Source organism: Durio zibethinus, chromosome 20, assembly GCF_047325235.1.
Source record: "Durio zibethinus cultivar Kanyao isolate XHJ-2024 chromosome 20, ASM4732523v1, whole genome shotgun sequence".
Taxonomy (NCBI): Eukaryota; Viridiplantae; Streptophyta; class Magnoliopsida; order Malvales; family Malvaceae; genus Durio; species Durio zibethinus.
In genome coordinates this window covers 7,328,882-7,342,492 of record NC_143181.1, presented here as the reverse complement: position 1 = coordinate 7,342,492, position 13,611 = coordinate 7,328,882, and the positions used below count along the sequence as shown (strand labels likewise).

At 30.4% G+C, this 13,611-nt stretch overlaps 1 protein-coding gene across 1 annotated transcript; it reads left to right on the top strand.

Moving 5' to 3' along the window:
- Positions 1–413: 413 nt before the first annotated feature.
- On the top strand, positions 414–7,397 carry LOC111315707 (uncharacterized). The gene is made up of 7 exons (XM_022917646.2): positions 414–1,017; positions 3,982–4,060; positions 4,672–4,823; positions 5,572–5,695; positions 5,807–5,992; positions 6,180–6,251; positions 6,390–7,397. Exons 1-7 carry the CDS (start codon positions 629–631, stop codon positions 7,212–7,214), a joined length of 1,827 nt encoding a protein of 608 aa, XP_022773381.2. The 5' UTR covers positions 414–628; the 3' UTR covers positions 7,215–7,397.
- Positions 7,398–13,611: the final 6,214 nt, after the last annotated feature.

Genomic DNA, 13,611 nt, shown 5'->3' with positions numbered 1-13,611 from the left:
AGAAATAGTGGTGATTAACACAGGAAAAACATATTTCCAGCTCACCACCAAAAGCTCCCAATGAGATCCTACCTGCTCCAATCCCAAATTCACTCCACAACCATCACACCCCAGCAAAAACAATAACGCCTTTCCTCCCAACAAAAGGAAAGCATCACCCTTTTTTCCCCAAAATGCCCTCACCTTTTGCCCCAAATTCACTCCTACTAACGCACTAACCCGCCTTCAAGTACAACACAAAAGGGCTGAAATTGTCAATTCATATCCCATCAATCGTCTAAACGACAACGTATCTAACGTCTACCGGAGAGCAACCACGTTCAGTTTTTTCCCCTTTTGAGTCACTTTCCTATTTTAACCCTATCGAGTCGTTCTTTTTTTTAAAACGGAATTTCCATTTGCTTTAACATTTCAGTTCGATCGAGTTGGCCTGAAATTCGAAACCCTAACATGTTCTTTTAGGGTTTTAGAATACCCAAATCCTTTTCTTTTGTATAGAATCTGAATCAAAATCAAATTCACCACCATCTGAAATATAACAGTTTTGTTGAATTCAATTGATCTGTATATGAATTCAATTATTTCGAAACCTTAGATTGCTAAAATTTGATCCAACGATAGTTATCAAATGGCGGATCAACGAGAAGAAGAGGACCTGAGAATGGCTCTACGGATGAGCATGCAAAACTCGCCGCCAGAGCCGAAGAGGAGCAAGCCGAGAGAAGGTGCCAATAGATTGACGACGCCGGAGGAGAGCCGACGGTTGCAGCGTGAACTCATGGCAGCCGCAGCTGAGAAACGGATGCTGGTGTCGGCTAAAAGCATTCCGGATTCTTGTTCCCCTTCAAAAAGCGAAAGTGGCGGAGATTTAGGAAGGAAAGAGATGGAAAGAAAAGCCAAAGAAGTGAATTTGGGTGATGAATTGTCGGAGAAAGAAGCTTATCAGTTATTCTCGATGGTTTTTGGGGGTTGTGTTTCGAAGGATATACTTACTCAGTGGAGCAATCAGGGTATAAGGTAAAGTCTGCCTTTCTACTTATACTTTGAGATATTAGTTTGTATTTTTTAAAAAAATTAAATTACTTCTGAGAGACTAGAAGCGAAGAAAAGAAATGATATTCGTTGCATAATTGAATTTCCATTAATATGGTGGTTAAGGATATTGATCACAGGACAGCTAAATATAAATATACCATACAGCTTCAACTTGCAACTTTTTTATGGTGGAATTTCTGATGCCTACTTCCTCAAGTAGGAAACACTTACTGATCAACAATGCCTTCAATCCCTTCCTTATATTGTGCCATAGGAGAAAGCCTTGTAACAATGTAGCATCATTAGGTGCTTCTTCGTTACCATGGTATGAAGTCAAGGACACTACTCATTCCGATTATCCCATACAATTACACAAGTCAAGCACACAACTGTTTAAGCTCATTTTCATGAAAATATAGGGACTGACTCGAATTGAATGAAGCTCCTAGGGTATCTTTCATGTCTAATCCATGTGACAATGCCAACTTCGTGAATTTAATAGTTAAATTCTTCTGTGGTGTGTGTTGATATTGCTAATTTATGAACCTGTATTTTGCTTTCTCTATTTTTATGGTTGACAAGTCTGACAATGGTCAACAATCCTACCAATATTCCTTTTCAAATGAGTCTCAAATTTTTGCTCCTTGTAATGGCCTTATCCTTCCCCAATGTCCTGTTGTTGCTCAAGAATGCAATTTGCAAAGCAGCTCTTCACATGGGGATGGGTTAGGCTAACAATGATACTTCTCTTGAAGATATTGCACTATTATAAGGGGAAGCTTAGTATATTCTGCATGTTCTTCAGCTCATAAATATGTATGTACGATGCTACAATTTTGCAGGATGGGTAGTCTCTCGAGCAATTCAAAGCCCATAAGTGGATGATAGCTATAGAAATAAAGGTTTACAGCACTTGGCCAAGTGGATCAGTTGCCTTTTTATCAATTTTAGCGTTGTGCTTAATCTTTAAGAATTAGTAGTGCAATGTGCTTGGACCTCAATGTGGAATTTCTTCTCATAAGTTGAATTCTTTGTTTTGCTTATTTAGTTTCTTTTATATAAGTAATCAGGTGATCAAACGCACGTGGTCCATATATAGAATTCCTTCTCATAAGTTAAGTACTTTTGTTTTGGTTCATTTTGTTTCCTTTTAAAATAAGCACTTGGATGATCATTGCGGGCTATTGCACCACCAATTCCCACATGATGCATCACATGCCACTTTAAAGATCATAGAGATGCTTGGAAGATGGAAAATAGGAGGTTTTATTGTTAGTTTTTTACTTCTTTGAAAGACTGAATTCTGCCTCAGCCAAATAAAGTGCCCTTCATTCATGCAATTGGTGATGAATATCATTATAGTGTGGAAATTTCTAATCAAATGTCTATAAAACTTTCAACTTTGAACTTGATGAAATGTAATAGGAGCTGGCCATTCCTGAATTGCTTTAACTTTGTCTCTATCAACTTTAAGACTTTTATAATTAATATTAAAGCTCCAATATACAACACTTTGTGTCATTAGTGGAAACTTTTAAAAGTTTTGATAGAGCTTTTTTGGGCTAATAAATCTCGTAACTTATAGATGGGTATGGTTTCCTCCTTACAAGCAATATATTGAGGTGTCTATAATGAAGAAACAACCAGTAAAAGGCTGAAATACTTGATGATGGAGTATACTTATAGCATTCAAAAGTGTTTAAAATGGGTGCTAAGGTTGGTTCTAATAACCAAGACTTAATTAGTTGAATACAAGTCTCAATTTATGTTTCTTTAATGTAAATTTGCCCATCTGATCACCCATAATATTAGTTGACAATGTGTATTAATTTTACATTTCTTATAGTTAAAATTTTCTATCAGGTCAGCCTAAATAGTCTATGAAGTAATGCATAAAATCCTAATCAGCTTGGCTGTCCCCCCTTTGAAAAGCTAGCCAGTTTACAAAATACAGAAGCTTACACCTGGTTCATGTATAGATACAAAATCCTGCCTTTTGATGTGATATATCCTAATTGGTGATTCTAAACTGGTGAGAAGCATGAGAAGGCTTGGAAATCTTTATTAAAGGATCCTAGACAGAGCTGTAAATAAGTTGTGTAGAGTTATAAGGTGCTGAAACAACATTTCTGTGGTTGTCTGGAATGCCAAGGTTTTATCAGATTACAGACTAATAATGCTATGACTAAAAATAAATTCATTAATGTAGTCTCTTGTTGTGAAGGCATGATAAAAGAAAGTGCAAGTGCATTTAAAATATCTCTGAAACAAGACTGTGTTGGAAGGAAACCTTCAAACAAGAATTATTATAAATAGTGCTTGAAGATGTAATCCTTCATTGAAAAAGGTCTTTTCCTGTTTTCTTTTTTTGTCTGTTTGGCTGAGTGGATGAGTGGGTGGGAAAGAGGGGGTGGGGGGGGGTGGGGGTGTAAATGACCCATAGTTGAAATATTGAGGTATTGTTCATTAATGAGGTGATTTTATTCATGTCTTGTGGTGTACTTTTATATTTATTCCCATAGTGCAAAACTACCTCCCTCAGTTTCTTCATTGTCATAAACGAATTATAGATAGTATTCTAAGGGGGAATTTTGGTTTTATTGTTTTATCTCATATTGATTGGTTAAATATACTAGCTCAGGCTAGCAGGCTATTGATGCATCTGTAATTGATTGTTCAAAACTATTTCTTCTATTTGTCCCATCATTTTCTAGTCTATCTGTTATGAAACAAGCTTGGTAGTTACTGGTTTAGCGGAGTCTTTTGGTTGACTTGTGTTTCTTCATTGAAAAGTAATGCATATTAGTTGTTATCTTCTTCTTGCATTTTGGCTTTGTACGTTCAAGCAATATGTGAATTTGTTTCAATGAGTACCAATGGCTACCAATCTTGTGGAAGCTTCATATGTTTGCTTTTATTGGCTAATACATGATGAAAATGCTGTAGGTTTAGCCCTGATCCAGAAACATCTATGGGCCTTGTGCAGCATGAAGGTGGGCCCTGTGGTGTCTTAGCAACCATACAAGTAATTCCTTTATTTCTTGCTTATATGAGTTTCTTCGCACCATGCAGCATGTGAATTATCAATTAATTTTATTGTGATATGTGAAGTTCATACTGTATTAAAAAATTATATGTTTTCTTATGGAACAGCAGAACTTACTTATCATTATATCTTCTGAACGTTTTAATATTCTACACTGACTCTAGCAAACTCACTAAAGTTTGTTAAGAACATTATTTCATTGGGATAGCTTGTTTATTATTGTTAGTCCGTTAATAGAGTAATCATATTATTGAATCATTATACTCTACAGAAAATTGTATCCATTTTAACCATAATTACATGAATCTAAACTTGAGAGGTTTTAAACTGTTATTTTTGCCAATGCTGCACTTTTCTTTCTTTTTATTTTATTTTATTTTTTTATGCAATTGACATAGGATATTAATTGCTAAGAAAAATTCTTTCAGATACATGTTGAGTTGACAGTGCAATTGGATAGGTTCTAGGTTCGGTCTGATTCTGGATCATATTAATAGCCCCCTTCTTAGATGGCCTAATGACATTTCTGTTTGTTTTGATCTTTATCTCATACTCTTATTGCTGACAATAGTATCTGTGTGTCTATGCAGGCATTTGTTCTCAAACATCTTCTTTTCTTTCCGGATGAATTAGTTAATGTTGTGCCTAGCCTGCGACAGAATTCGAGTTCCAGTAGATTATCCAAAAATCAATATGTTGCATCAAATAATTTTGCTGCTTTTTCTGAAGATGCAAAAACAAGGTGATTAAATATGTGCTGTAAATTGTGCAGTATATGCTAACATCTGCACAAAGAAAAATGCTTTTAATTTATAATGTGCGTTTCAAAATTTTTCTGGCTTCATGGTACATGTAAAGAAAGGAGTTAAACTGTTCAGGTGGCGCTGGTTGCGTTCTATCAAACGATGTTAATTCTTTTCCTGTGGATTGTTATATTTGTTTTTGTAATGCTAATCTTCAAATTATCAGTTACATGTCTAGGTGTTTCCTTCTATTGATTTTCATTGAAATACAGTTCAGTTATTCACTTTTATAGGTGCTAAATTCTTATTTGCCATTAGAAAATCAGAAAAAAGGTGTGGTTTCCTGATCTTGAGCTGAGCAGTCATGTTGCATGTGCAATTTCTTTTTGTAAATGAGTTTGTTCAGGCATACCTGCATATGTAATTTGGGCTAATAGGCTATGGGTTGTATTTGCGTATTTGCTCAGTGTTCCAATTTAGCGTTTTAGCTCTTTTTTATAGGTCATCAACCAAAAATGTCAAGATCAGAAGTAATGTGAAATCTTGTGGCAAATCTTGATAGACTTTGATGATTGTTTATGATGTGAACTGGCAGTGGTCTCTGTTATGTTTGACTTCATTCCACGAATAATCAATTTGAAAGGAATAGTCATTGTTTGTTCTTTAAAAGTTTTGCAGCTGCTTTGCAATTTGTTAATTGTTTGTTCTGTTATCTGTATCAATTTAAAATTTTGTTTCTGTTCACAGAGCCCTGGTTAGAAGTATGGGTGAAATTTTGTTTTTATGTGGAAATGATAAAAGAGCTGTGATTGCAACTTTGAGTTCTATTGGCCATGGCATTGAAAGTTCTGAAGACAGGCCCAAGGACGTGGTTAGTGGAATTGGTTGACCTGAATATGTTGTTATTATGTTAGTACTGTTTTAGTGTGTATACTGTTTTATGTCTTCTTATTTGCTGATAGGTGTTTGCTCTATCTGACAGACCATTGCACAAGCACTGGAAGGTGTTTCAATTGCATCAGCTTCTGATTTGCAGAAAGTTTTAAGAGTTGATACATACACAACACCAGCAAGTGCCTTTAAGAGGCTCCAAGCAATGATTCCTGTTTTTCAAAGTCGCATGGGAGCATTGCTATTCCTTATATCTGCATTACTTTCTAGAGGATTGGTAGGTTTATTTTCTTGAAGACTCCCATTTTATCTTCATTAATGAATCAATTTTAGATAGCTATGTAATGATCTCTCGTTATTATTATTGTTTTCTTAAACTTTAAGAGCCAGCATATCTCTGTATGCCAAGATTGTTTTGTTCGATTGAGGATCTAATGACATCTTTGCATCCTGATTTTATTTAGGATTGTGTACAAGCTGACCGTGATGATCCCAGCCTTCCTTTAGTAACTGCACCATTTGGGCATGCTTCTCAGGTACATAAAATTGCATATATCCATTGAATGGATGGGGCTTCGGTATCTTAAATTTGGTACCTCCATCATTAAGTCTCTGGATTGCTTTCTTTGATGAGTTCTTGCTTTATAATTGCATTTTATACAAAATTTTTGCAGGAAATTGTGAACCTATTGCTCTGTGGGCAAGCTGTTCCAAATGTATTTGATGGAAGGATGGATTTAGGTTCTGGCATGTTTCTGAAGGGTATATCTTCAAATGTGGAAGTTGGATTCCTCACTCTTCTAGAATCCCTTAATTTCTGTAAGGTTGGCCAAAATCTAAAATGCCCAAAATGGCCAATATGGGTTATTGGGAGTGACTCCCATTATACGGTCCTATTTGCTCTGGATACAGCTGTTCAAGATGAGAATGAACTGGAAGAAAGGGAATCACAAATACGGAAAGCTTTTGACACCCAAGATCAGAGTGGAGGTGGTGGCTTCATTAGTGTGGAAGGTTTCCATCAGGTCCTCAGAGAGACGAATGTCAGACTTCCATCTGAAAAACTTAATAGCCTTTGCAGCTCAGGTTTCATTGTATGGAGCGAGTTCTTGCAGGTTATTTTGGATTTAGACAAGAGCTTGGGAGGTCTAAAGGATTCAACTGGACAGATGGGTAGAAAAATATTTGATCTTTACCATTTTAATGGGATAGCAAAATCAGACTTGAATGTCTGCCAAGCAACATCTGGAGGTGAGACTCCAATACAACGACCCAGACTTACAAAATTGAGGGTTTCAGTACCCCCAAGGTGGACACCGGAGGAATTCATGGCGGATGTAGCAGTTCCATCTGGTTCTGCGGGGAGTGAATCAAGTGGGAAAGACATTGAAGTGGCTAAACCTGAACCTCCTCAGCATGCACCATTGGTGGACTGCATTAGAACGCGCTGGCCTCGTGCCGTTTGTAATTGGGTGGGGGATCCCCCCAGTATTGTCTGAATGTATATTAATCATATCAGGATCCTTTGGGGCCCTTGGTGTTGGGACTTGGGGGACATGGTGCTTGAAATTTGAAAGCAAAATTTACTGAGAAAAAATGCCGCAAGTTGTAAACCTGGATGCTTTGTTCACAACTTTGGCCAAAATGAGAGGAGAATATTTTTTCTGGTTTTGTCTGTTTCAGCTAATGTGCATCACTATATCAGTTGTGTATTTGCTGTAGCATTGACATTCTAATTCAATTTTCAGATGTTAAATACTGAAGGAAAATGAAATTTGCATTCATTCATATTTGCCTGTCAGGAAATTCTTGGAAAAAGAAAAGGAAATCGCCACTGTATCGCTTATTTTTTGTGCTGACGCTCTCAACCAATTTCCCTCTCTTTCTTTCTCCGTCTCTATCACTCTTTCGATGGGCCACACATATTCGTCCCCTAAACAGCAGCCGAAATCAATAATTTTGTAGGATTATTCTGCAAGCTCGATCTAGCCATTCAGGTATAAATATAGTCTACATATTAATTTTGTTCATTTTGATCCAAGTGTTGACCTCTTCTCTCAATCGCATTCTTTCTCATTTTTTTTTAATTTTTTTAATTTTTAATAAATATTTTTAAAATAATTTAAATTTTTTAAAAATAAGATCCATTTTATACAAAGTTTTTTTATTTGCCTTTTTTTTTTCCAAAAAATTTAATTAATATTTCTTAAGCTTTATCTACTGTTTACCAAGTTTTTTTTTCTTTGCTTTTTTCTATTTTTTTTCAAAAAACTTTATTAAGACTTTTAAGATTTATTTTGTGTGGAACCTACTTGATTTTTGAGGTACACCACGAGTATTTTTAACTATATAGTTTTTTATATATCTAAAATGTATTTTTTAAAATTTTAAAATTTTTTTAACTCACTTATTATGGAGTGTTGTGTATTAAGTCATTTTTTTTTTTGTATTAATATTTTTAAATATTTTAATTTTTTTATGTAAGACTCACTTAATATCTAAAAAACGTCACGTCCTATTTTTTTTATTTTTCATTTTATGTATTTAATAAATATTTTTAAAATTCAAAATATTATTTTTTTATTTGATATTAGTGATATACTGTGTGTTAAATTATTTGCTTATTTTTTTTTAATTTATTTTTATTTATTTTTTTTATAAATATTTAATAAATATTTTATCTTTTAAATTTTTTTAAAAAGTGAAGCCCATTTGATATTATTGATAAAAACATTATTTTTTTTTAATTTTTTTAATTTGATATTTTTAAAAAAGAATATTATGGATGTACTAACGTCACATCCCAATTTGATATTGTTTTCTCTATCCAGTCTTTTTTTTTTTTTTTTTTGCTTTTTCAAAATTTTGGTTTTTAAAATCTCTTATTAAATTTTGTAAGAAAAACTCATTAAATAGATAATAAAATATACAATATATTTAAATTAAATTGTTATTTAATATATTAATTTAATAAAAATATTACATTTATAAATAATTAAAATTTAATTTATTAATTCATTATATAAATTTTACTCATTTTAACTTTTATTTCATCTTTATTCAAGTTGTCGATATGAAATTTTATATTTCTTTGTTTTTTTTTTCTTTTGTTTTCAAGTTTTTTTGTAAGAAAATAATTTAATGGAGATGTTCACATAGCATATTAATTCATTTGTTTCCTTTCATCATTTTTAATTTTTTTAATTTTTTAATAATTAGATCAATTTTACAACTAAATAACTTGATTGATAATATGACAAAATAATCAATATTTAATAAATTTTTATTCATCATAATTCGATATAAAAGTTTCTATAAAAAATTAATATCAAATCAATTTAAGCTGATTTTTAATAAAAATCAGAGAAAAATAAAAAATGAATTTATAATAATTAGCCTCAAACCATCTTATGATATATATATATATAATATTTTATTATTTATTTAATTTTTTATATATATATTCACTGACTAATTTTTGTTAAAAGTTTGGTATTAAGTGGATTTTACATAAAAAATAAAATAAAATAAATTTATTTTTTATAAAATATATTTTGTGATAATAAAAGATCAATTTATATATTCACGTGTCACTTGGATTTGGATTTTTTATCTTTTTTATTTTTTAAAATTAAGTAAAACTTAACAAAAAATCGATAAATAAAAATGATAAAACAAAAAGACAATGCGCAGACATCGACATACGGTTGATTAATTTTGATTCTTTCCTGCATTATGTGTTCGTGAAAATGCGTATGAGAACAGTTTGATTGTCTTTCCCAAAACGGCAAAGTTGGTGGATTTATCATATTCTTCTCCTAATTTCAGTGCACTACAATTTGGTTGTTGCTCATGCTCACCTAGGACTTCTATAGATATTTCAGAAACTTGATAATGCCCTTTTATTCTTTTATTTATTATTATTAAATAGGAATGTGTAGTAGTAGATCCATCATTTCTGCAGTTAATTAGTTAAACACTCCTAGAGCTGGTGACTTAAATAGTTGGAATAATAGCTGTTGGGAGGGACTTTTCTTACCTAGCCAATCCGCTAAGAAATTCCTCCGTCAATCAATGTGAGATACCTTCCAGCTCCCTCTTAAAAACCATGTTTCTAACTTCTATAGGTGGAGATGAGGGCCATTCTCAGGTGCTGCAAATTTGATTATTCCAACTGAAGTTTCTGCATCAGATTCAGTTCAATCTTTTTCAAGCCCATCCGCTCAGGTCTTCAACTATCAACTCCATGATGGATGCTCCAAAGGTCCTATTTTCATACTCTTTGCCTACATTTATTTGCTCTCAATTGTGGAGATTAATTTTTTTCCAATTCTTTTGTCGTTTCTTTTGTGGCTATTAACAGATGTGCACCTTTAAATTGGGATGAAATTTTCCATTAGGTGTTTGCCTTGTATTAGTTGCATCTTAACCATCAACTTGCAATGTTGTTCCAACTAGTGAGGAATCTTTGTCAAAAGATCGATCTTTCATTTGATTTTATACCTGAAAGTTATTGCCTTAACTTTGAAGCTGTGATATGTGAACTTTGTTTGAGCCAATGTCATGGGGTCTAAAACGTTCTCTCCCGCAGAATCAAGTTCATTTACAGTTACATGATTATAAAAGGGGTTTTCCCTCCCATTGAAAAATATTTTACCAAAAGAACAGTAAAATAAAAAAAAAACGGCATATCTATGAAAAATATGCCATAAATTTCAAACATTATATACAATTACAATTAATATTTCATACATAAATGATCGAATAAAAAAGAAAATCTAAGTAATAATCTTTTTGAAACGTAAAATAAAAGTTATATACTGCTTCTTATCCAAAACACACCAGTTTTCGCTGAAATTTGTTGCCTAATAAGTGCAGCAGCTACTGCCGCCTGCTCCGCTGTTACCGTTGGCAAGCATGCTTCGCTAGAACGTAGCCAAAATTAACCCTCTCAAAATAAAAATGATAATTCTAAAACAACACTCTAAATAGCATACTACAATCTATTAAGATTCAGTACCTTTATATAATAATTTTAAATACGATATAATAATATAATACAAAATCAATAAAAAAAATATATGAAAACAATAAGAATTAAAATTTTAATAACAATTATATATAAATTTAACAAAAATTAAAAAATAAAGCGTTTTCTATTTTACATATGTTTAATATAACATAAACATTATATAAACTAGTAGTATATAAAATTATAATTTTTTTTAATTTTGATTTATCATTTTCTAAAAAAAAAACTATGAAATGTATATTACTTAAAAATTGATTATGAAAAACCAAGAATAAGATAAAATACATTATAAAAATCAATCATCATATGACAAAAATGAGAAATAAAATAATAAAGTGTATCCATGTTTTTTTTTTTTTTTTTAATTTAAAGATGTTATATTAGTATTCGGTAATTTACACATTATTTTGGTAGATTCTTTTTAATCTTCACCGGTCAAACACTGCAGGAAGAATAATGTCATGTTAGGCATGACTCACTAACGCTATTGGCCATGTGCCATGCTGGATCACACTCTTAGTTTCATGATAGTGCCAACATGACATGTTAAATAATAGTGTCAGTCGACTCATTAATACATAAATTTTTAATGAACTTTTATCATTATGTTATCATTGATTTATTATTTAATTTTTAATTTTTTTATTACAAAATTATCTCAAATTTATTATTAAATTATTTGTGATTTACTATCAAGTTATTATTAATTATATTAAATTATACATACTTTACTATTAAGTTATCACTGTTAACTATTATATTATAGATAATTTATTACTAAGTTATATTGATTTATTTTTAAGTTTTCAATAATTAATTACTAAATCATCAATTATTTATTACTAATTTATAATTGATTTACCATGAAGTTATTTATGATTTACTATTATCAATTAAATACTATTAAATTAAAATTGATTTACTAATTAAATTATCACAAATTTACTATTAATTATTATTGATTTATTATTAAGTTATCAATAGTTAACTATTAAGTTATTATTTATTTTTAGTTAACTACTAAGTTATCACTTATTTTTTTAAAGTTGTCATTGATTTAGTACTATATTAGTATGTATTTACAATTATATTATAATTGATTTACCATTAAAGTATTATGAATTTATTACTATATTATTAATGATTTACTAAAAGTTATAAATTATTGACTACTAAATTATTATTCATTTATTATAAAGTTATCACTAATTTAGTATTAAATTATCGATAATTACTACTAAGTTTTATTGATTATATTTAAATTTTCAATGATTAATTATTAAGTTATTAATTATCTACTACTATATTATCAATGACTTGTATATGTCCAAAAAAAAAGGTAATCACAATTTATGCTAGATTATATAATTTGTAATGTAGACACTCCAATTTGTCTGGGGTTATAATTATTTTTTGGTTAAAAAATAAAAAAATAGAAAGAAAAATTAGAAAAAGTTTGGGGGTGGTTGAATTGGCATGGAGTTTTTTTTTTTTTTTTTTGATTATAAAATTTGAGTTAAAATCAAAGTTGAAGTTAGAATTGAAGTGAAATTAAAACCCTTTTTAGTTTAGAGTTCTCATAATTTAAACCCTATAAATATGAACCTAGATTCAAAAAAAAAAAAAAAACACAAATTGGTAGAGATTATACACAACAAAAAAAGAAAAGTAGAAGAAAGATTTCCAAAAGGATTTTTTGGCAAAAAAATATTTTTGAAGTTAGGGGTTTTGAAAATTTGATTAAGTTAGATTAGTGATATTGGATGATTCTAAAATGAAGAGGATCAAAGAAATGGTTGAAGAGAGAGAGAGAGAGAGCATAGAAGAAATCTAAAGAAAAAAAACTAAACTTTAGCTATTATATCGTAGCAAAATGGCGTCATTTTGAAGATTAAAAAAGCCCCCATGATTTACGCTTTTTGTCGACTCTAACCTGACCCACAACGTAATTTGAAGATCCATTTCCAATAATTGAAGCTCTAGCCGATCCGAGTTTAGAGCTGGAGCCACGTCAGCTTGTCTCTATGCCTACAGTCGCAATCCTTTAGCTACTAAACTAAACTGTTCTCTTATTTATTTATTTATTTATTTATCTGTTTATTTGTTTTTCATCTATATTTTGTTTATTTGTTATTTATTTATTTATTGTTTATTTATTTGTAATTAAAAAAAAGAGAAAAAAACATTTTTTAAATTAAAAAAACTTACCAACATAGAGAAAAAATATTTTTAAATAAAAAAAAGAACTTTACCAACATATTGGAGAGTACAATTTTTTTTTTAAATGTTTAAATACAAAAACTTACGAACATATTGAAAGGCAATTAATTTTCAAAATAAGGTTTTACTAACATATTGGAGAACCTTATTAATTTTTTTAAAAAATAAATTTTAAGAAAAAAATAGTTTTCGATAAAGCCTTACCAATATATTAGAAGGCAATTTGATTTTTAATATAAGGTTTTACCAACATATTTGAAAACCTTATGGTTTTTATATAACCATTAATTTTTAGAAAAAAAATAATTGCCATAAAATCCTACCAACATATTAGAGAATAATTTATAGTAGAAAATCTTACCAACATATTGAAAGATATTTATGAAAAAAAAGTTTTTTTTAATCCATAAAAATTAGATTTTACAAAAATGAATTTGACAACAAAACCTCTTCAAAGTGTGACAAGTAATCTCTTTAAATACTCCTAAAGTGAGGAGATGTTCTTGAATTATTACCAACATATTGGATAATTTAAGGATAATTTTTGATATTAAATTATTTGATAAGTTTTTAGGTTTTGGATAACACAAAATTAAACTAGTACTATCTTTTAGGTGGGTGATGTGGGAGTGCTATAACTTTTC

Excerpts from the sequence above, each read along its gene's own strand:
- LOC111315707 (XM_022917646.2), top strand. The coding sequence starts at position 629 with ATGGCGGATCAACGAGAAGAAGAGGACCTGAGAATGGCTCTACGGATG. Across the intron at positions 4,824-5,571 it reads TCTGAAGATGCAAAAACAAG|AGCCCTGGTTAGAAGTATGG; the intron begins GTGATTAAATAT and ends TTCTGTTCACAG. Across the intron at positions 6,252-6,389 it reads CATTTGGGCATGCTTCTCAG|GAAATTGTGAACCTATTGCT; the intron begins GTACATAAAATT and ends AAATTTTTGCAG.